The sequence below is a fragment of the Cystoisospora suis genome (genome assembly GCF_002600585.1).
Source record: "Cystoisospora suis strain Wien I chromosome Unknown contig_678, whole genome shotgun sequence".
Classification (NCBI taxonomy): Eukaryota; Apicomplexa; class Conoidasida; order Eucoccidiorida; family Sarcocystidae; genus Cystoisospora; species Cystoisospora suis.
In genome coordinates, this window is record NW_027153479.1 from 28,449 (window position 1) to 49,404 (window position 20,956).

General features: G+C 49.5%; 1 protein-coding gene across 1 annotated transcript; it reads right to left on the reverse strand.

The window, feature by feature from the left end:
- Nucleotides 1–991: 991 nt before the first annotated feature.
- On the reverse strand, nucleotides 992–20,447 carry CSUI_001711 (sec63 domain-containing dead deah box). The gene is made up of 18 exons (XM_068061916.1): nucleotides 18,582–20,447; nucleotides 17,160–17,493; nucleotides 14,495–16,443; nucleotides 12,987–13,575; nucleotides 11,631–12,307; nucleotides 10,469–10,780; nucleotides 9,979–10,269; nucleotides 9,194–9,448; nucleotides 7,802–8,078; nucleotides 7,183–7,485; nucleotides 5,980–6,217; nucleotides 5,026–5,299; nucleotides 4,408–4,597; nucleotides 3,843–4,048; nucleotides 3,205–3,469; nucleotides 2,618–2,748; nucleotides 2,058–2,222; nucleotides 992–1,478 (listed from the first exon to the last, which is right to left on the reverse strand). The coding sequence occupies exons 1-18, from the start codon at nucleotides 18,834–18,836 to the stop codon at nucleotides 1,221–1,223; spliced, it is 6,969 nt and encodes a 2,322-aa protein (XP_067926107.1). The 5' UTR covers nucleotides 18,837–20,447; the 3' UTR covers nucleotides 992–1,220.
- Between the last annotated feature and the right edge of the window lie 509 nt (nucleotides 20,448–20,956).

A 20,956-nucleotide genomic window follows, 5' to 3' on the forward strand; every position in this document is an offset into this window, starting at 1 on the left:
GCAATGCACTCAGAAAGGTCTGGGCAATTTCTGTCCTACAACGAAGGCTCTGAACTAGTCCCCTCTGCTTCAGGAATTTTGAAGCGCCAAATTGTTCGTATCAGATGCAAAGTGTAGACGTAAACAGGCATCAGCAGTGTCCATGAAAACACGAAACTGAAGTATGTTTGACGAACGTCCATACAAATTTCCTTCCCGGAGCCTGCGACTCGAGGTGTTTCCAGTTGCCGGCAAAAGGACCATAAGCTTCCGAGAGCTTCGAGCATCACGCGTTCGTTCTGCTATCTAAAAGAAATGCTTGCTGATAAGGATATCCCCTATGTAGGTCTTCAAGAGTCTTCGCGAGGAAACTCGGGGGCGCGGTTATGCTGCTGTGCATTCGGAACTTACTCCTAGGGCGGAGAGATCGTTCAGCCACTGCTGAAGCTGTGTAAGGGTTCTCTTCGCCACCTTGAATGCATATTCGCTCGAGATGGCAGCGAAAACCTATCGCGCCGCACAGTCTCTACCTGTGTACGGCCGAGGTGACGAACGAGTGCCGCCAGTGCCCGATCCGCTCCGTTCTTTCGTAATATTCAGGGCACACACTGTCTCCAGTAGCCCGCCACCGCTATGGTCGCTGTCCACCTCCACTTCTATAGCTGTAACAGACTTCGCCAAGTCACTCCGAGGGGCAGAGTCGGACGATGACAGAACGTTGCGTGTGCGCGTGCCTCAGAAAGGTTGCACTTCGGCCATCAAGTAACTCGGTGTTAGCAGAAAGACACCGAGCTTCGGGGACTTGTACTCGGATGACCGGAAGAAAGCCACAGCAACAAAACCGCCCAGCCACGGCGGACGAGTACTAGCATAAAACTGATGTACTTCAGTTCATCTGAAGAACCGCGCGTTCACGAAAACGTGGTTTCCAGTTTAAACCAATAACGCGTTCATTTATGACTGAATGCGAAGTAAGATTCTCAAAGATATCTTCGCTTGAGGACCTGATACGTGCACCCGCACAAGACAATTTTCCTCACCACCATCTCAGCCTGTAGCCTACTATGAGAAAACGACACGCGCACCCCTCCCCTTCCCTGACTTCGGCCAGGGTAACCGGGTCACCTTCAGACGACAGCCGTGACTATACGTTCGTATACCCAACGAGCGCCAGATAAACTTTTGTACAGGATACCACACGAATGACAACGGCACACTCACGAGTACCAAGTAAAGAAGGATTAAGCTCGAACGCGGAAATCAAGCTTGTATTCTTGGTCACCGCCCACATACGAATCTCCCATAAGATAAAGCACATACGTATGTTTCCCTGGCGTCTCGGGAGCATCAAAGGATAGGTTCACGGTGGTCGTCTGCTTGTTCATCGTCAAACGCTTAATCGCAGCGAGCGAATTTGAGGATGCTTGCCCTACTACAAGCCACCATTGCTCTTCTTTTTCTCGGGGGAAGAACGGCGCGTAAACCAAGCCTTGCGTCTCCTGAAGCAACAGTAAAATACAACGACCGCGCCCGCCCTCATGGATAAAAAAAGGAAGGGTTTCGTTAAAACCCAGAGAAACTCCGATCTAAGCGTGTCTAGTCTTGAAATGCACATAGAACCACCTCATGTCCTGACGAGCTCACTGGAGAGAGTTTGTGCATTCCACCGCTACAATCCGAACCCGCTGCACGGCGTGGGAGCCTTAGGTAAACTGGAATGGATATCTCGTTGCAAGACCGGTAACGAGCCTCTAATCACTCTCAAATCGGTTGTCACTATACTTAAAAAATATGAATATGATCTCAGCTAGTAATTGTACATGGACCCCGAGAATATGGGACGACCGCGGTTCCCGAAACTTAGTCTGCCGGCAAATGAAATACTGAGGTCGATCTATAACACAAGGCAAGATCACTATCCCGTATCAGCTTCCAAGCGTTGCCACCAACGGCTGCTGCTTTCCCATTTACAAGATACAACGGCCTTCACTGCTCCTATGGACTGCACAGAACAAGCAACGGCAGAGAAACGAAAAAGCGATCGCACGGTCTATTGGCAACGATGGAAAAGGACGTACCGCGCAATCCCTCTCAAGAGTGACGGTGCACTGGATGCTCTCGTTTGGAGCGATGTCATCCTTCTTTGACAAATGATACTCCACATTGATCACAGGATATCGGTTGCTCGCCTTTGCCACGTCCTGCGGAAAAAGACAAGCAAACGGCAACAATACGGTTTCCCGCTTCGAAGAGAGCAAGTACAGCGACACTCAGTCAGCACGAGTGCTCGGAGCTGCCCCCTGCAGATCACCTCAAGACAGTTCGCAGAGGAACACGACGGGCACCCACCCAACCCCCGGCCGCCGCTAAAGAGTTGGTACTTTACAGTGGTACGGAGCGGTAACAAGCCGTATCGTACACACAGATTTCCAGAGAAGTCCGTGAGACTCACAAGTTCCACGCAGGCATTGTTGAGCCTCGGAAGAGACTGCTGCAGCACTGCAAGTATCACGCTAACACAGGTCTACGCCGTACGACCAACAATCCTCGTGCAAGCACAATTTGTTCTGGAAATTTCTCCGTCACCTTGGACCCACGTCGCCAAACAGTGCGATTGAAAAACCGAAAAGCCAGTCACCATCCTCAGCTTAGGTAGAGACGAAGTGTAAACACTTGCCTTGAGCTGCGAAGGTGTCAAAGGCTTAAGAAGTTTCTCCCTCTCCTTGTCCTCCATGTTCATCAAGTCGAAGATATCTTCAACTCCCATTTCTGCAGTTCCGCCAACACACAGTGAAGAAAGTACACACCTTGTTCGCTGCAACACACACTTTCAACATTCTAACATGTCTTCCCGGCCTGCTTAGAGAGTCTCCGGTAACACCGGAAGTCGCTGACACCGACAAACCCCGGGTCGGACAGAATGGACGCCGTGAAGATTTTCAGTGCCATACACACACGCGCAAGATCCATTTCCGTAACAAGTCTAGTGCCTTCCTCTACCCGCTGTGCTTCATATCCTAGTCTGTTCTCTTTTCCTTCATGAAGAAAAACAAATTCACATGCGACGACGTATCGCACAGAAACAGACAAGCGTTTAAAGCAGCGAAACATTCTTAATCTGAAACAAGAGGCAAGACAACAAAGAGGTGTAGGTAGGTTTCTAGCCCGAAGTCTTCTCTCTCTTTGTATGGAAAAAGCATACTGAGGAAGATACAGCGCACGTACCTTTTGCTGTTTCGATAAGTTCATCCGTGAAATGGGGCAGCTGCTTCAAGGGACTGCACTGTGTTGCATTTCCTCCTCCTAAAGCCGTCGTGGTCATGGCCTGCACGACGGCCTGGCAAATCTCCATCGCGGAAAGGGCGGGCACAAGCCATCCGTTTGAAGAAATGACATCAACAAGTGCATGCAGCAGGCGAATACAGGGTTCTAAGACAAACTTCTGATCCGCCACGAGGTCACTAGGAAGAGGAAGACGGTTGAAGTGAGCCTGGAAAACACGAAAGAACAACCAGCAGATCAAGAGGGGGACCGATACAGGTATGTGCACTTTGAATACACGAAAAAACGTCAAGGCGTATGCGGACACATTCATCACCCGAAGTACATACACGTCCCGATTCGAGACCTGAGAGGTCACAGTGGACCCCAGCAGAACGCCCGTAAAAATTTGTGGTTCGACGCACCAAACAAAAAAAAGAAAATTCAGGCGGGACAATAAAAGGCGCGTAGAAAGATCCATGTATAAAGAGTACACCTCGAAGTACACCGATCTGTGTCTATCGGACATTACTGAGATACAGCACTTGAAAATCGGGCAGCGATCCTTCTACTCGCCTAATCCCCCATCCCCTTCTCCTTACATAGAGTAGGATAAGTGCCTTGGTGCTCGGCTTGTTGATGTCCTCCGAATTCTGGGATAACCGAACTCCAAGGCGCTGAGCCAGACCACGCAATGTTCCTTCTTCTCCCGGCCGTAACGGAATAGTGCTTAACTCCGACGAGGCTGCTAAGATTTCGAGCAAAGCCCTTCTCTTGCATGTGGGTGTCAGAGAACGATTGAAGAGCTCTGAGAACATAGAAGGAAGGAAACTGGGGACGTCTATCTTGTTACTGTGCACCGCCATCAGTCGCACCCACAGTGATGCGTCCCACAGGTTTTGTCCGTGGAGCTTAGCTTGTGGAGATACAGTTTCACGAAGTGCCGGCGACAGTAGAGAGATGGCACCCGGACGCCTTGTTTGACCAGGAGAAATCTTTATTCGCGAATGAGAGATTCGTGCGCCCTGTGTATCACAAAGATAGATATTACACCTCAGGCACAGCGACGCTCGCAACACGACCAAGCGCCGACAACATCAGTCACACTCGGGATTCAGCAGGTAGGCAAGGAAAAGACCTTCAACCGAGCGGGTGTCTAGCGCTTACCAATTGTGTTGACTTTAACGTAGTAGAAAGCCGCGATGAGACCCAGGTTGAGAGGCTCGAGGTCGACATCATTATGCTCAGACACACACTGGGCTTGCTCAAGTGTATGTACACTCGATTCGACCAGCTCGGAAAGGTAATCGCTTAGGTGTTGGTGACTCACACCTTGGAGACCGTAGTAATTGGGGTTCTACAACCAAAAGAGCAGTCGACGCACATACAGAGAAGCGTAGACCACACGTCTGCACGTCTCGACAAAAACCGTATTCTAGAGAACAGAAACGACAGTGTTCCTTGACAGATCGTTTGCACGACTGAACATTTGTCGCGTTGACTTCTCCGCATGACTGCACTAAAACAAACACTTTACCAGGCATATATTGGCAGAGTCCATGAGTCTACGAAAAAGGGTGCGAAATTCCCAACACAGACCAATGGAGAACCAAGAGCAGGCTAAAAAACCTAACTTCGCTGTCAAAGTAGAGAAAGCTCGTCTACTGCCTAGAGAAAAAACGCTGTGGAATAGACACTCTCCCTAGTATGTGTCTCTATGGAGAGTAGAAGAGACTTGAGCATTATTCCATTCAGACACTTCCTTTGTCTGACAGACTGGGTTACCTTCGCTAGACGACGATACAAAAACGTCCATGTCAGCCAGTCAACTGCATCTTGCTTGTTCTCGATCGTCTTCAGAACCACCTCGGCATTCACGTGATCAACAAGATTCTGCTCAAGCTGAGACTCCACAGGCAAGGGTTCAAAAATGAACTTCTTGTAGAACTCGCGCTTTGACGACGGACAGAAAAGCACGGCATAGCCGTGCTTGTCGACAGCAGGCCGAGTGGCATGTCCAAGCATTTGCAGGACATCTGCAACGGTGTAATCCTCGTATCTGAGACACCAACAAGCACAACGGGAAAGGAACGCATGAACTAACGGAACTTTGAATGAGTTTAACCATCCGAAAACGGGCGGCGCGCACGAGGTCACGCTTTGACGGGTTGAAGACAGAAACTCGCGCAGCTGCCACTCCGCGTATTGAAGTAGAACATCTCAAGAACCAGATGTACCGAGATCCTTGTGAAAACGGTGAACTCGAGAGAAAAAAAAAGCTCCACTGAAATGCACTCGATGTCGCTAGCCGAAGTAGTTGAGTCGAAAGAAGTCCAGTGTCCGACAACGAGAACCTGTCCGTACACACCCACCTAGAACGAAAGAAAAGGGTGCAGTGACGCGAAGAATGAAGGATTACCGAAGTGTATCCACACGCTTCGACAGAAACATTCAGGAATCCCAGTCCTGAAACGACTCCTGAGACCACCCCGTCTCCATAGAACAGCAGAGCACGTCGCCATCACTGGCGAAGTTGTCTCCTATTGCACTCGGGTCAATCAAGGAGAGTCTGCATACCCCAGCACGCCTCGGCGATTCCCGAGAAGTCGTAGGCACCCCTCTCGCATGTTCACGTAGTAAGAGCAATGGTTCACTCGAACACAAGAGAGTTCACGACTTCTCCGCTCCTAAATCTTGAAATCATCAGAAAGGAAGTACGCAAGAGCAATGCTCACTTACCCGTTTTCTGTGTATTTCTTTGTATCAACCACCACGACAAGGTGAGCATACATCTGAAGACCCCAAGCGCACTCCTCCGCCACCACGACCACCTGGATGGCACCTCCTGCGTGCAGCTGCTGCACGAGCTGCTGCTCTGCCTCCGAAAGGCCCGAATGAAAGAGTCCCACGCCGTACGACAGTGTTTCTAGAAGCATCTTGTCTCTCACCACCGACGTGTATTTGCTCATGACAGCATCTGAAAACAACGTACCATCTCCTCAGTTCAGCTACCTTCAAGCGTAATCTTAGCATGACATGCAGAACACCAGATCGTGAGGTTTCAGTTTTCACTGCAAAACAGAGGCGGGGGAATAGCGAGTTTGTATGATGTTCCTGTACCTATGCGTCTGCTTCTACAATCCTTGAGTCGACAGTACTTCAAGACGCCTGTTCTCTTGAATCCCAGGTTATATTCCCAGCAGACCGAAAGAGCACCAAAAGGCATAGCAGGAGAGTGAAGAAGACGCCATCCGCTTCGTGCGGTTTGTTGAAAAACCGCGCAGCCATCAATCTCCCCGCTATACCTCTAAAGGAACAACCTCAAGAGACTGATGGAGATGCAGCAAAGTGAGGAGTCCAAAGATCCTTCTCACCCCTGAGCAAAGGAAGAACGAATCTCTACTCGTATACCATTCTAGCGCAGTCCGTTCGGTGTTGATCGTCGGCTTCTGCCTTCATTGAACAGGTGACTGACTCTTCTACAATGTCACGCGGGCATGGTCTAGTGGCTANNTTCGATCCTCGGTGCCCGTACGTAATTCAGTCTCCCTGGGTACTCACTGTGACCCAGCCCGTTTGCTCCCACATTCTGCTCCTTAAATGCTTAAAATAATAGGGGACGGCGGATACGTGAAGATGCATAGCCACGCCACTTGTATTTGATAGAGAAAGATCAGCCCCCCCCCCCCCGTACTGCATCAACGGATAAATGACACTCGTACAAGCACATCCGCTCTACTACGGATGTGCTTGGAATATCAACCTTTCATATAACGTTGCTAACTTACTATTCCTCTTTTCCTGTTTGAATACGTAAAGAAACTATTTTGAATATACCTTGCTTCATCTCCAAATATAAGTAACCAAGGGTACGCACACAATTGCGAAAGCTCTCTCTCAGTGGTGATAGACAAGGAAGCGTTGGTTCAATCGTGTGCTCACCTGAGACATGGAGGAACTTCTTCGGATCGTCATCCGCTGCAGCTTGAAGAAGCAAGTCGATTGCAGCCAAACGACAATGACGTCGGTCCGAACAAAAAACAATCACATTCTTGAGTTTCCTGCTGCTACTACTATGGACACTTCCTCCGGGCTCATCGTCGCCTACTGACGTGTAGAGCTTGATAGCCTGGTAGACAGCTTTGCTCATGGCAAGCAACCGAGCTTCTCGATTGTAGACGTCAAAACCGTGGAGCGAAATCTCCAAGGGAATGGTACGCACACTGGGGTGAAAGTTGAACAGACCTACAAACAAAAGGAACCATCGTCTCAAGAAAAAAAAAACGTATATGGTACCTCAAACAGCTGACTGCCTCGCTGCTGCACATACTCTGGCTTATGAAACGGAGTATCGGTGATGCTCTCAAGCTTGCGCCCCTGGCCGGCCTCACGCAAGAGGGCATACAGCTAGACTAGATAGAANNCATAATGAATACAGTTTGAGGCGCCGTCCATAGTCTCGCTTACGGGGAAGTAACTACGACACCTCAAGGGAAAAAAGCCGACAGCTTTCCCCAAGAGCTAACACGAATGAATGCAAACCGAGCCTGCGGACTCATACCTGTGCTGCTGACACCCAGCCAGTCACCGACATCTTTCGCGTTGGCCAGAGAATTACCAATGGCAACAACTCGAATAGGTCGTTGGAGTTGAGCTGAGATATACCGCGTACGCGAAAGACAGACTTCTAGTGTAGAACCCATGGATGAGTTGAGAAGGTGAAGATCATCCACGAGGAGAAGCCGAATGCTCTGCAGAACCTTTCGCGTCTTCCAACGTCTTGATATGAAATCCCATTTCTCCGGAGTAGCGAGTACCACCTGAGATTGCTCGAGAAGCTAAGGAGAACACCACAGAGACGGACAATCGACGTCTTTTGTTATTAGAGTTCCCTCAACCAGAAGATACCCATACACACCCGCGTGCACCAGTGTTCGTCGGGCATTGGCCTGAGTTCATACACCCAAGTGTCCTACTTCAACTGCATCTGAGTCTGAATTCTTTTGAGGACACAACCTAGCAGAAAGAAGTACGTGCAAATACAGCGGAGCTATCTATCAATGCGCCTTAGAAAAGAAGATACCTGGGCCATTTGATACTCCGCTTTTTACACAGAAGCGTCAAGCAGCGGCCCCACGAGCCATGAAAGACCCCAGTGCTTTTTCTATCCATCCCGACACAGAAACCGTGTAAGAAACCGTTCACTCAGCCATTGTGAGGTATCTGTCCCGCAAGAGAATCCGAGAAAAATCCTCCTAGACAGGTCTTGTTTTTTCTTAATGAAGTGAAAAACTAAGATCCAAAAATGTAAAGGAATTTCTTACGAGCTTGATCGTGGCTCCGTAAAACCGCATTCCTTTTGTAGCTCCGTAATACGAAATGGAATATTCATAAGCTTTTGACCCTTCTCTATTTGTTGTAGATAACAAGATTCTTTCATTGAATATTTCGGATTATTGGTTTGTGATGATATTTTTTTATTGCAACTGAGACAGCTGACTGAGCTGGAACAGTCGTTACACCGGCACCAATGTAGAAACTTCATTCGCTGGATGTTGAACTGCTAAGGCTGCTAACCGAAGCTCACAAACCTTCCCCGGAAATCAACGAAAAGAAAGCGTTTGATACCCCACGCTGGTCCCCTCTTGCGTTCCAAGGCATCATCTATTCAACTGGCAAGGCTCACTTAGTCCCAAGCCAAATAGCCCGTGTTGACTCAATGCGGAATCTCTATTCTTTGCTTTCTTCGTCTCCAGAGACACAATCAAGTGCATTCCAACCCCCGTCCCCCAACCAGCGATCTCCTACCTACTCACTAAACCAAGAGAGACCGGGGGTTCCGAACAAGCACTCGGTGTCTCTCTCTCTGTGGCTGTCACGCGCTTGACGGAGCCCCTCTGACACATGTCCTAGAACTACAGAAATGAAATGGTCGGACCGGGCTACAGCTTACCTTGAGATCATGCTGCATTTCTCCAGTTAACTCTGCCAGTTTGACTCCCATGCCTCTACCCAGCTTGGCTACCCAATCTTCGAAGCGCTCCTTGACAACCATGGGGTGAGGGGCTATGTAGACAGCCTTCCATTGATTCGAAGGTTCCGTGTTAAACATTCTTAAGAGAGCAAACTCCAGGCAAACTTCCTTCCCGCTTGTAGGGGGCAGGCATAGCAGTACATTCTCATTTGTTGTATACAAAGTGGAGAAGACCTGAGATCGCACACGAGAAAAAAGAGTAAGTATACGCCAAATGTCAAACAACTGCGCCGGGGGCTCTTAGGTGCTCAGTACAGCTGCTGTGTAGTTAGGCGTCGAAGTGTGAGAGCTGGCGCCTTTTCGTCAAGATACATCTCTATCGAAAGAGCATATGAGACTTCACAATGACTTGGAGAGCACACGACAGGAGCGCACACATGATGCCTTATGAACCAAACAGCTGTGAAGGGACCTGTATATCTATCAGTTGATGCACAGGGGTAGGGGGGGCAAAGGACTGACACTCGCACGAAAACACGGCAGATACGGACACCTCTTTTACCACTCTTGACAGAACGACACGCTGAGCCCTTTTGCAGATACACATACAGGGATAGATAACGAAAGAAACATGCACTGACTGAGACCAACACAGTGAATAGTGAATACATCGCAGAAGTGAAAAGAAGAAAAAATCCATTGTGGCGCCAGGCCACACCGCGGAACCACGGGTCACTCGGTCGTACACGGGTGCTCTCCCTCACCTGAGTCTGAATGGGATTGAAGGCTTTGAAGCTTCCCGAGTAGATCTGTTCTGCCGTGCTATTACGTAGAGCTGTGATAGGAAGGGGCTGGAGGTCAAGAAGCTCCGTATGTGGTGGCGTCCTTTCTGGGAGAATGAGGGTCTTGAAGGAGATGGGAAGAGAAGATTGCGAACGAAGCCATCGATCTGACACGACACGAATTGAATAGTTAGGAGGAAGAGGATCTGTAATCGGCAATGTGAAGCAAAGTGTATGCTCCACTTCGCCTGTAAAAGGAGGCATGATGAACATCTGCAAGCACACCAGAACAAAAAAAAAGAGAAACAAAGAATAAAACAATCGCTTTATTCGCACGTCTCTGAGGGAGGGGTCGGCAATAAGAAATTGTGCGTTGCAAACTCAACTGAGAGATAGGAAAGCGTACAGGAGAAAGACGCTAAATGCACACGTGAAGAGTAAGAGTACGTACGACTAGGAAAAAAGTGCATACCTCATGGTGAAGTATTTGTTCTCCGTCAACATCTTCTACAATAATCCAGAAGACTTCGCCTGTCCCATGGACTTTGAAATCCCACTGGAAGTCAGGAGTGATTGTTAGCTCGACTACAAGGCATGTTCTTGTTAAGGGCTGAACAAAGGCTGCAAGCTCTAACTTCGGGAACTGATGGATCAAGCGATGAAGCAACTTCCCCATCTTGGGAACTCGCACAAGCTCTCCTATTTCCGTTGACGTCAAGTCGTAGTAACGCTCAAACGGCAGATCCTTCTTCTCAATTTTCCGGAGTAACTCCTCTGGCAAAACCTAAGGACAAACGAGGGGATCGGCCATGCGACTATGGATATGAACACCCGCATCTCGAAGCCTACACACGTACATATACATCCAATCTATATACCTGGCCTCTATCAGCATCACATACACGCACAACAACCGGAACCTCCAACCACGTTTCTTTCAAATAGCATGAATGTCAAACGGGAGGTCCCTCGCGTGGACAACACAGAAGCATGAAGAAAAACAGCACACTCTCCGAGTGCGTTCCTCCCCGTGAGGCCGACATTCCGCTTGAAGCATTCCCACAGGTGTTGTGTATGCATCAATAGCAAAGACACTCCTATGTTTGCGGAAGCACTGCGCACAGACGTTAGAATCTGAGGTTGACACCCCTAGCGAAGCAGTAACAAAAGACCGACTCCACCTTTCATCGAGATGCTCATGATGCGAAGTGCCACACCATACGAGTTGCAAGAAGGACACACACTACCGCGCCATTAGCACTCAAGCTGGTTTAGGATCGACACCTTCGCTGCCTCGCAAGTGTAACTAAGGAAACACACTGTCTGCAGTCCCTTTAGCATACATACTCTCGCCCACGGGAAGCTCTGCTGAAGGAAAAACGATAAGACCTTGAACGAGAGGGCCCTAACGCACACATATTATGAAGACGCTGACAGATGCTGCAGCGCGACAGAAGGAGAGACGAGAAGTCCCCGGACATGGTGACTCAAAGCGCCCGGCATGGAAGCCAGTGTCCCCTCTACGTTGGCTTCAAGGAGAAGAAGACCCGCACTTCCGTGAACGACGAAGTACACCAAAACTCCCGAAGAGCGGACCCGAGGTCTCCCCGTTCGCTCCAAGACCCGCTGCTCACCTTGAACTGTCTTAGAGGAGTCATGGTGCTCCACATCCTCCGATCAATTTCCTTACAGAACTGCAGAGCCCGCATGGCAAGCATGGCCCAGCCTCTGCGAAGACAGATTTCGAATATGGCTCTCATGATACGATTGGCACTCTGCTGTACGTACACCATGTCCGCCATCATAGCAAGACCCTCAAGCTTGAGCTTACTAATATAAGCTTGAAGAAGCACATTCACTTTCGAACTTGTTTCATCCGGAGAACCCTTCACAGGGATGGGCACTCGTTCCATCAGCCTCTGAAGTTCCACTTTCTCTTCCTCGCGTACGGGCATATACTTGAACTCAGAAGAAAGGGAAAACAGTCGAAGCAATTCGATGTCTGACATGAGAGGTTTCATATGCTGATTATAGATCGCAATCGTAGGATACTTAATATAATAGTGGCTCGCTACACGCCCTAGGGCCGTGACTTGAATACATCCAACACGGCGATCATATTTGATCAGGAAGTTCTTGTCCAAGATCTTCAACGCGCTATCGACGAGATTCACACAATGCTGCTCCAGGAGCTTGTCGTGTGCAGCCTCGTCAGGCGGAATGCCATACAACGACGGGTTCTTCAGCATGCGGACATAGAGATACGTATAGCCCAGCCAATTCACTGCATCCTCGCGACTCCGTACGGAACCTGGAGAGAAAAGACAACGAAAACAAGTTCTCCAGGCATCACGGAAAAAAACGCTACAGAAGTACCATGCTGCTTCAAGGAAGTGCGGGTGGAAAGAGAGGCTGCCCACCAACAAATCCTTGGGTGAGCATGCAGTGCTCTACAAACTGGGACGCTTTCCTCTTCCAGTGCTCATCTGTTTGGGGCGGGGCTACACACACATACCCAGCCAGGAAGTCCTGCCAGCGGCTGTAGCGTGCGAGAAGTAAGCACGAGCCAAGTACACTTCTTTCTCAACGTCGCTCAGCGTCTTGCGGAGTCACCAACTGAGGAAAACTAAAGCGTGAACAATGACTTCCGCCTCTCCTAAGGTTCACGAGGTACAAGCGAACGTCACTCCCAGACTGGAGCCTGGCACGAGACGTCATAACTGCTCTTGAATCTACTTGTGCACCACTCGAGGGGCTCCTCGTACCAACACAGCTAGCTGTATGCATGTACAACCATACAAGGACACCCAGGCGCATACTTGAGTGTTTAGGATACACAGACCGATTGACTGAACAGACGTGTACACCCTTATCGCATGAACAGAAGGTGAATGAATACGCCTCCATCGCGCGTGCGTCTGTTTCTCAGTACACCAAGAGAGGTGTGAGAGAAAGAGTCGTAGGTCTTCGTGAAAGGTAAAGAGTCTCACCTAAGACAACTTCGGCATTAAGCATGTCGGGCAAGCAGGAGATCATCTGGCTCTCTATTGGCAGTTGTTGATTGTTGAGGGAGAGGTAGTACTGGAGTTCACTGTGCTGAGTGATTAAGATGGCGTGTCCTGCTGTATCATACTGAGGTCTTCCCGCCCTTCCCATCATCTGTAAGACATCCATCGGGCTCAGTTCACTCCAAGTTCCCTTCTCAGGCAGGTACACCTGAGTACCTTTGATAATGACAGTATGCGCAGGTAAGTTCACACCCCAGGCCAGTGTAGCCGTCGACACCAGCACCTGTACGTGACGATCTGCGAATAGATCCTCAACAAGCTTTCTATCTGTTCTTGGGAGACCTGCATGATGGACTGCGAAACCATAAGGAAGTAACTCTTTCAAATCTGACGTCTTCACAGCTTCAGCTTCTGCTTGAAGAATCTCACGACTCGCTGTCATATGCTGTAAGAACCGTGGGAGCGTGTCTTTTTGTAGGGCCATATCGCGAATAAACCGAGCTGTCTTCACTGTCTCCTTTCGCGAATGGACGAAAATCAAAACTTGAGACTTTCCCGCGCTCTCCATCAACTACGAAAGACCCAGACACCATGCCAGGAAAACATCCACGATGAGCGCCTGAGACATTCTCCCGCAATGAGAACCATAGCAAATTGAGCTCTCTGACCCGACCTCTAATGTCTACGGATTCTATGACTGCTGAGTGAGACAAGAAGGTAGATTCTTCTGGTGGTGCCAAAGCTTCGGTAATTCGAATAAAAAGAAAAACGGGCGTGGCGAGACGTGCACGAAGTGAACTGTGTATGAGGGCGCAACCGCACAGGCATAAATGTACGTGCACGGCGATGATCGTGCCAGGATCTCTGCACAGAAACATATATCTGTTAGTGTATCTACCCCCCTTATCACTACACCGACACGAATAGAGTCATTTTGCCTGTAAAATGGGTATTAGCCCTTACTCTCAAACACGTGCAAAGATGTGTGATGCTGCTGTACTTCGCTGACTTCTCTCATCATCCATGTCGTTACGCAACAGATACGAAAGCAACTACGTAGACACGAGAGGGAGAACACTGTCGCATACTTCAACCGTTATGGAATCCTAAATGCGGACACGTCTTCACCCAACCATCTACGATGTCGACGCAAGACCCTGAGGGAGGCGACTTCCTCGATACTTGGGGATCCTTGGTGGTACGTGTGTGTGAAAAGACAGTCTCCACGCAGACTAATAAAACACCCGAAGCAGTATTTACATTCTGACTTCTCTAGACTCTAGGCACACCTGTGTGCGGCGCAGCCTCGAAAAGGTACTGTAGAGCTGCTTCTGACTAACACACTAGCCCCCTCGGCAATCGGCAATGCAAGCCACACACAGGAACGAAGACTAGTCATAACAAAATCACTGGAAAAGATCAAAGGCAGCACAGCTGGAGGGAGTCCGCCTAAGAAGTCAGCAAATGGCTCCGATTCACGGGTTGCGTACCTTCTCATAGGTAACTTCATTCATAGTGTTGTAGCGCTTGATAGCCTTTTTGTCCTTGATGCCAATATACGTTTGTTTGAGAGGGACAGGACGATAATGATTTCCAAAGAAGAATAAACCGCGCTCAGGTCTAACTCGAAGGAAGACAGCAACATCCTCATAATTGGGTAGAGTCGCACTGAGGCCGACAAGTCGGATATGCTCCTGAGCCGTCTCAATTTGTCGGATCGTTCTCGCAATGATCGATTCAAGAACAGGCCCCCTAGTATCATGAAGAAGATGAATTTCATCAATAATTACAAGCCGAACAAGTTGGGTATAGGCTCGTTCTCCAGCTTTACGTGTAATAATGTCCCACTTCTCGGGCGTAGTTACAATCACTTGAGTATCTTCGATCTGTTGTCTTGTTAAGTTCACATCTCCTGTCAATTCCCGTACGGTTATGCCATATGGCTGAAAACGTTGAGTGAAAGCTTGGACCTGTTCGGCTACAAGAGCTTTCATGGGAGAAATATAGATGATTTTGAAACCGGAAAGATCAATGGCTCCACCAGCCTTTGGATTTCTATAGCGGCCTACTACATTGAGCATTGCTAGCATCGCCACATTGGTCTTCCCAGCACCTGTCGGGGCGCAGAGTAAGAGATTTTCTTTGAAGTCCTCAAAAGCGACTTTGTAGACTTTACTTTGCATAGCATTCAATTGCTCGATGTTGGCAACTTTGAACGCATCCTGTGCCCATGTAGGCATAGACGAAACACTCACTCGTGAATCTGAATCTGTCTGCGGCTTCTTGAAGGCCTGGACTATAACCTCATCGTAGCTTTTCGTTTCGATACGTTGTGCCCCATCAGGTAATTTCACTCGGACATTTGACATGAGATGTCCGCCTTGATGGAATGTTAACGCACCTAAGTCTACAGTTGCTGTTGGTTTCAACGCTGCGCCTGCGCCACTTCCTTTCAGTCCTCCCCCCACACTCGTACTGCTAGACGTCCCCCCAAGACCTCCGCCACCTCCTACGCCGCCGCTACTACCTGCCGCGAAACCTTGGCCCGAACGTGAAGAAGATGAAGACGGTCCAGCTCCTCCGCCTTTTCCATCGTCTAGACCTTCTCTCCTAGAACTGCTGCTTCCACTAGAAGAGGACACCCCACCGGATCCACTAACACTTGTCCCTGTGCCTGTACCTGTACTACTGGAACCTACAGCTCCACTGCCTGATGTTGCTGAAGAGCTTGAACCCCCTGCTCCTGCGCCTCCTCCAGTTCTTGTGCCCGCCTCATCTTCATCGGCGAATTCAAGAGCTCGAAGGGATGCTGCTGCACGGGCTTGAGCTTTCGCAGCAAGTGACGCAGCTTCTTTCCTGACATTAATAGCCATTTCTTTTTCTTTGTTTCGGCGAGACGAAAGAGAATCAAGAAGTTCCAGAACTTCTTGACCCTCAGGTGTATTCTTCATCTCTTCGTATATCGCATTCTTCTCCTCCTTACTTTGAGCTTGACCAAGACGCACAGCATAGAAAATCTTCCACCGGTTCTTCAGAATCAATTTGGCTAGCTCGAAATTCTCATACTTCAAAATAACAACGAGTTTATTCTCGCACTCCTGGATATCCGGTGTAGCCAAAATTGATAGAATCTCCTTCTCTGTAGCCACAGCTCTATTGGGATCTCCGAAAATGTTGTTCAGCTCACGCTGTAACCAATGTGGGTCGATCTTAGCAATATCTAATTCATAAGCATCACGCTCTTCAAGGTCCTCGTTATCGTCCAAGTTTTTGGAGGCCAAATACGTCCTCTCTTTATCCTCAGTTTCACCTTCGTCTTCATCTTCATCTTCGTCATCTCCGTCCAACACTTCGACCTCCATCAAATCATTTCCATCTGCGTCTTCTTCTTCTTCTTCGTCAAAGACGACAGCCACACCGGTATTTGAATCAAGCCCACCTGAAGCAAACGAAACGGAAGAAAACAATGGCCACTGAGTCGACGCATGATGACGACACGCATCTTCCATTCCTCGAGTCCAGGCAGCTAACTAAACAAAGGTAGAGAGTATGTTTCTCTGGCCTTCTACTAAACACTGTCACGATTCACGCCAAAGGCGGGCAGGAGGAGGCGGATCGCTTCGAGTATGTTGACGCCGATTCTCTTCTTCACCGTCTCGGCTGCAGGAGTGTACGTAGAGATATCAACTTCATCTAGCTGACTTACAATGAAATCGGTTCGTATACTATAGCTAATTACCAATGTAGGGTAGACGGTACGCCCCAAGCTTTCTCTCTCAGTTGGAGAGATATGCTAGCTATATAGTATGCGATCAACTTGCTGGTAAGTCAGATATATGAAGTGTATCTAGCTATGTAGCTGTCATGTGTCACTTCTAGATGCCTATATCTTTGACCACTAGAGAAGCATGACAGTTGAAGTTGCACAAAATGCGCCCTAGCACTCTTCAGACGTTTATACATTGCGTGTGTCCTACTGTGTCGCAAAGGAACAGACTCCGACGAAAAACACCCCTTTCCCTCTATTCACATAAAAAGCCTACACTGGGAGAAAGATATCAGAGTATATGCACACGTGTTCCCGAAAAAAGAAGGAACCAAAGAAAACCTCGAACAGATTAACGTCGGCCTCTGCAGTGGTGTTTTTCTTTTTACCTCCAGAAGCTCCTGCTTCCTCCTCTCCCCCGACAGAATAGTCCGTGATATTCTTAGCCAACTGAAAGAGGCGAGAGAACCGATCAGAAGTGAGAGGCCCGAGAACCTGCTCGACATTTTTCTTTCGCTCGCTATCTTTACACCCATCAACCTTAAGGGCCGCAAGGACTTCGTCTGCAGCTCCTTTCAGTACCTCGTCTGGCTGATCCCCCAGTTGCTGCTGTAGAGTAACAAGAAGCTGTTCATACACCTGCCGTGTTTGTTGAGTCGTCGGCTTATAGAAGAAGATTTCGGTCACATCGGTGTCGAGAACAGTGGCTCCGCGTTTGATATCCTACAACCGAACAACACCGACAAGCAAACAAACAAAAGCATCATGTCCATGAGTCCGCAATGTGGGAGTGTATCCGTCCAGCGACTAAAGAGTGCTGCGTTCAGACCTCACCTGCTGACGGGGTACCTGTCGTAACTCCACCAGCTCCCCCGACCAAGGCTGCTGCATCACGTTACCCAGCTCACACCTTCAAATACTACTTGAAGTCCTCAAAACTAAATCCAGAACAAGTAATGTGCAAAACAACGCTCCTATTTACGCAACGAGTTTCCGAAAGCGGGCCCCGTCCTACCTTGTAACGCGATGCAGTCTTCTTCCCTCTACAGTGATTACATGACACCCAGGCTTGAAATCAACGGCTAGCAAGCGTAAACCATCCCATCTCACATGTATATCGTTTCCCTAGGGAAGACGACATCTACATGTGCCGGAGTCATCAAAAGAGAGCTACGACTATCCCACGGTGAATCGTCAGTATAGGCAGTGTTTCTAAAGTTCTCTGCGCGGGTGTTACCCAAGTTGGCTACCCATGCAAAAGTAAATTAAAATGTGTATGTTCACTCAGTCTGAAACCCTCAGCCCGCTCTTCTCTTGCCCCTCTACTCACTCCACCGGGCTTCTTTTCCTTAGCTTAAAAACCGCAGTACTTCGAGGAAGGAAAAAAACACTCGAGGTGGACTCTTAAGGCGGACCATAGAGAAAGAGAAGAAAACACGAACGAGCCAAACACCAGTAACACCCGGCTCAATCTGAAGAAAAAGGATCATCAAACACCTTTCATCACCCAAGGGCGAGTACTTCATTTAGAACGAAGACGTCCTGGACAAGACATGACACTGTCGAACGTTGTTTTACATTGAAGAGAAGAATGGAACGATTACAAGATTGAGTGGCGCGTGGGGCAAAGAAGAAGCGCCCGAGCACCGAAGCAGGAAGAAAATGTCTCCACGATTTGAGAACATGCCACGTGCTATGTACGGCCTACACTGTTCATAGATATCCATGGCAGTCGACAAGAAAGGAGAGTTCAAGGAGAGTAGTGGGATAGATAGGACACGAAGAATAGAAGGAAAACATGCTGTCCCTACCAGTTTATTTCTTCTCAGCTTAGACTTTCTCTGAGCTGCCGAAACTTTCCCAGCCTGTTTTTCTTCTTTCTTTAGGCCTCTCTCGACCTTATCTCCCATGGGATACAGCTTTCTACCAGCCAACGACTCAGGCTCTCCCGTTGGCTCCGTGAGGTGAAGGGCCGGGGCACCTCCCGTTGATGTATCTCTTTGAAGAACAAGGTTACTGTTCTGTCGATATTCGAAGCGCTTAAAGCGCTCAAACTCTTCCGCCATTGTGCTGAAAAGAAGGAGTCTTTATACAACCAAGTGTGCCGGGCTCTGTCAAATCTATCCGAAAAAGAGCGAGACCAGAAAAATACAATGCAGCCGGGACGAGGATTAGTTAAGAACACGTCTCCAGAAAAAAAGTGCCTATAAGCAGTTGGGGCCACAATGGAACGAGCAGTGAAGGGCAAACTACGAGGAATCTCGAAGAGAGGACGGCTCGTACAGAAGAGCGCACGTACAAGTGAGAAGGGACAGGGGCCGTAAGCGTCCGGAGGAGCCAGCAAAGGAAAGCCCCGGACAAAGGACAAAGAAAATCCGGGTCTCCTGTCCCCTGCAGCTGCCCGCCGATGCAGAAGAAATGCTTGGAAAAAGGGGCTTCTACCGCGGTACTTCTTATAGACACTTGGAAATAAACACACTGCGTTTAGACGAAAGGAGAAAAGGCCGGTAAAGAGGAGCCGACAGGGTGTGTACCCAAACACACAGAAGATTCCGCCTCGTCAGAGAGATCAAGTACAGCTTCTGTGAAAGAAGACAGACACAAAGGTATTATCGCGGAGCGCTCACCAAGAAGAAAAGTGTGGGAAATTTTGGCTTGGAAAGATATTCAAAGCACAAAAATGAACGGTAAGCCCTATCGCGGACGAAGCCGGCCTTCCAAGACTCGGTCTCCGGGGCCGTGGAAGGGAAAAGTGGCACAGAGACGAGTCAGATAAATCTCCTCAGAAGGCACACGAACGGCGGACGCATAGCTATGGCATGGGCTTCACTCCTTGCGTAAACGAGGGCCACAAGGCCAATGCAACGAAGACGGAGAGAAAGGGCGGTGACAAACCACTTGTTGGGACCCTTTCAAAGTGAGTGAACTCTGCTTCGTCCCCGCGGGTGAGACAACAGGGGTCACGGACGTTCCTCTCTTCAGCATTCTACAGCCTTCGTCGCGGTTGAGACAACAGCGTTCACGTGCGTTTCTCCCTTCAACATTCTGCAGCCTCTCTCACCCCCCGCCCTCACGCGCCTGGGCTGGCAACCCGTCAGGAGAGACCGGAACTAAACGAGGTCTCGGCCGTGAAACGCATAGCAAACGCTCAAGTCGTGCAGGGTTTGCACCGGAACCCCAGTGAAGAGCCACGCTGACCCGCGTTCTGGCGTTTTGGGGAATCGCGACCGCCGCGCGCGTCACGGATGCAGAGGAGTTCTGCGCTTTGTCGTCCGTAGACCCACGAGTCGGCGTGAAGAGAAAAGGGACCACTGCAGTTCGAGGTAGCTAATTCTGCAAATAAAGAATCCGCTGACGGACGCATGAGAGGCGACGGAAGTCTCCAGCTGTCCCAGAAGATCAGCTTGGGAGGCGGGATGCGCTTATAACATAGGAATGCCGTCAGGAAAACAGCCACGCCCGGCTGGGGCGTAAACAGCAGTTCACTAATCTGAGGAGCTACAGTCGCAGATAAAGTACTCGACACGCGGAAGTCCGGCTCAACGTATCTGAACACTAGCAGCCTTTCAAGGTACAGGACTCAAGTAAGCACAGAGGGAAGTAGGACGGCCGCGCTCGTGTTGAATAGTAGCTAAGAGGACTCTGGCGGGAAGTGTGAAGCTGGGCGGAAACCCGTGGCGGTCTGGAGGCCACGCAGTGAAGCAAGAAAGGAAAGGCCAGATTCTGCATGCTGATGCTCGATTCGATTGGAGGAGAGCATGCACGCGGAGTCAGTCAGTTGATCTTCAGGCCGAGCAGGGCTCCGCGACAGAACCGTGGCCGGCTCTCCCACAAAAAAGACCTGTCTGGAAGCACGAAAGAACTGTCGAAGCACCGAAGCGCCCCAATACTCTTTCAAAAAAGAGTGGGTGTTCCTCTGGGACAGGATATCTGGGGACTGCAGACGTGGAGGGACAAGGCTGCCGGGCAAGTTAAGCTGATATCAGGCGTCCAAACTTTCAAAGCGGTTTCAGGTGTCACTTCGGGGTATCTCAGTCCACAGGCCGCCTTTGTAGAAGTATCTTCCTCCGACTACCAAATAGAACGGCGCCTGGGGGCCAGGAATTGCGTTGAGCGGCTCGCACTGGGCCCCAGCCAAGTCCGACGCAGCACTCACAGGGCAAGGAGTGACGGAGTCTGCAGACTC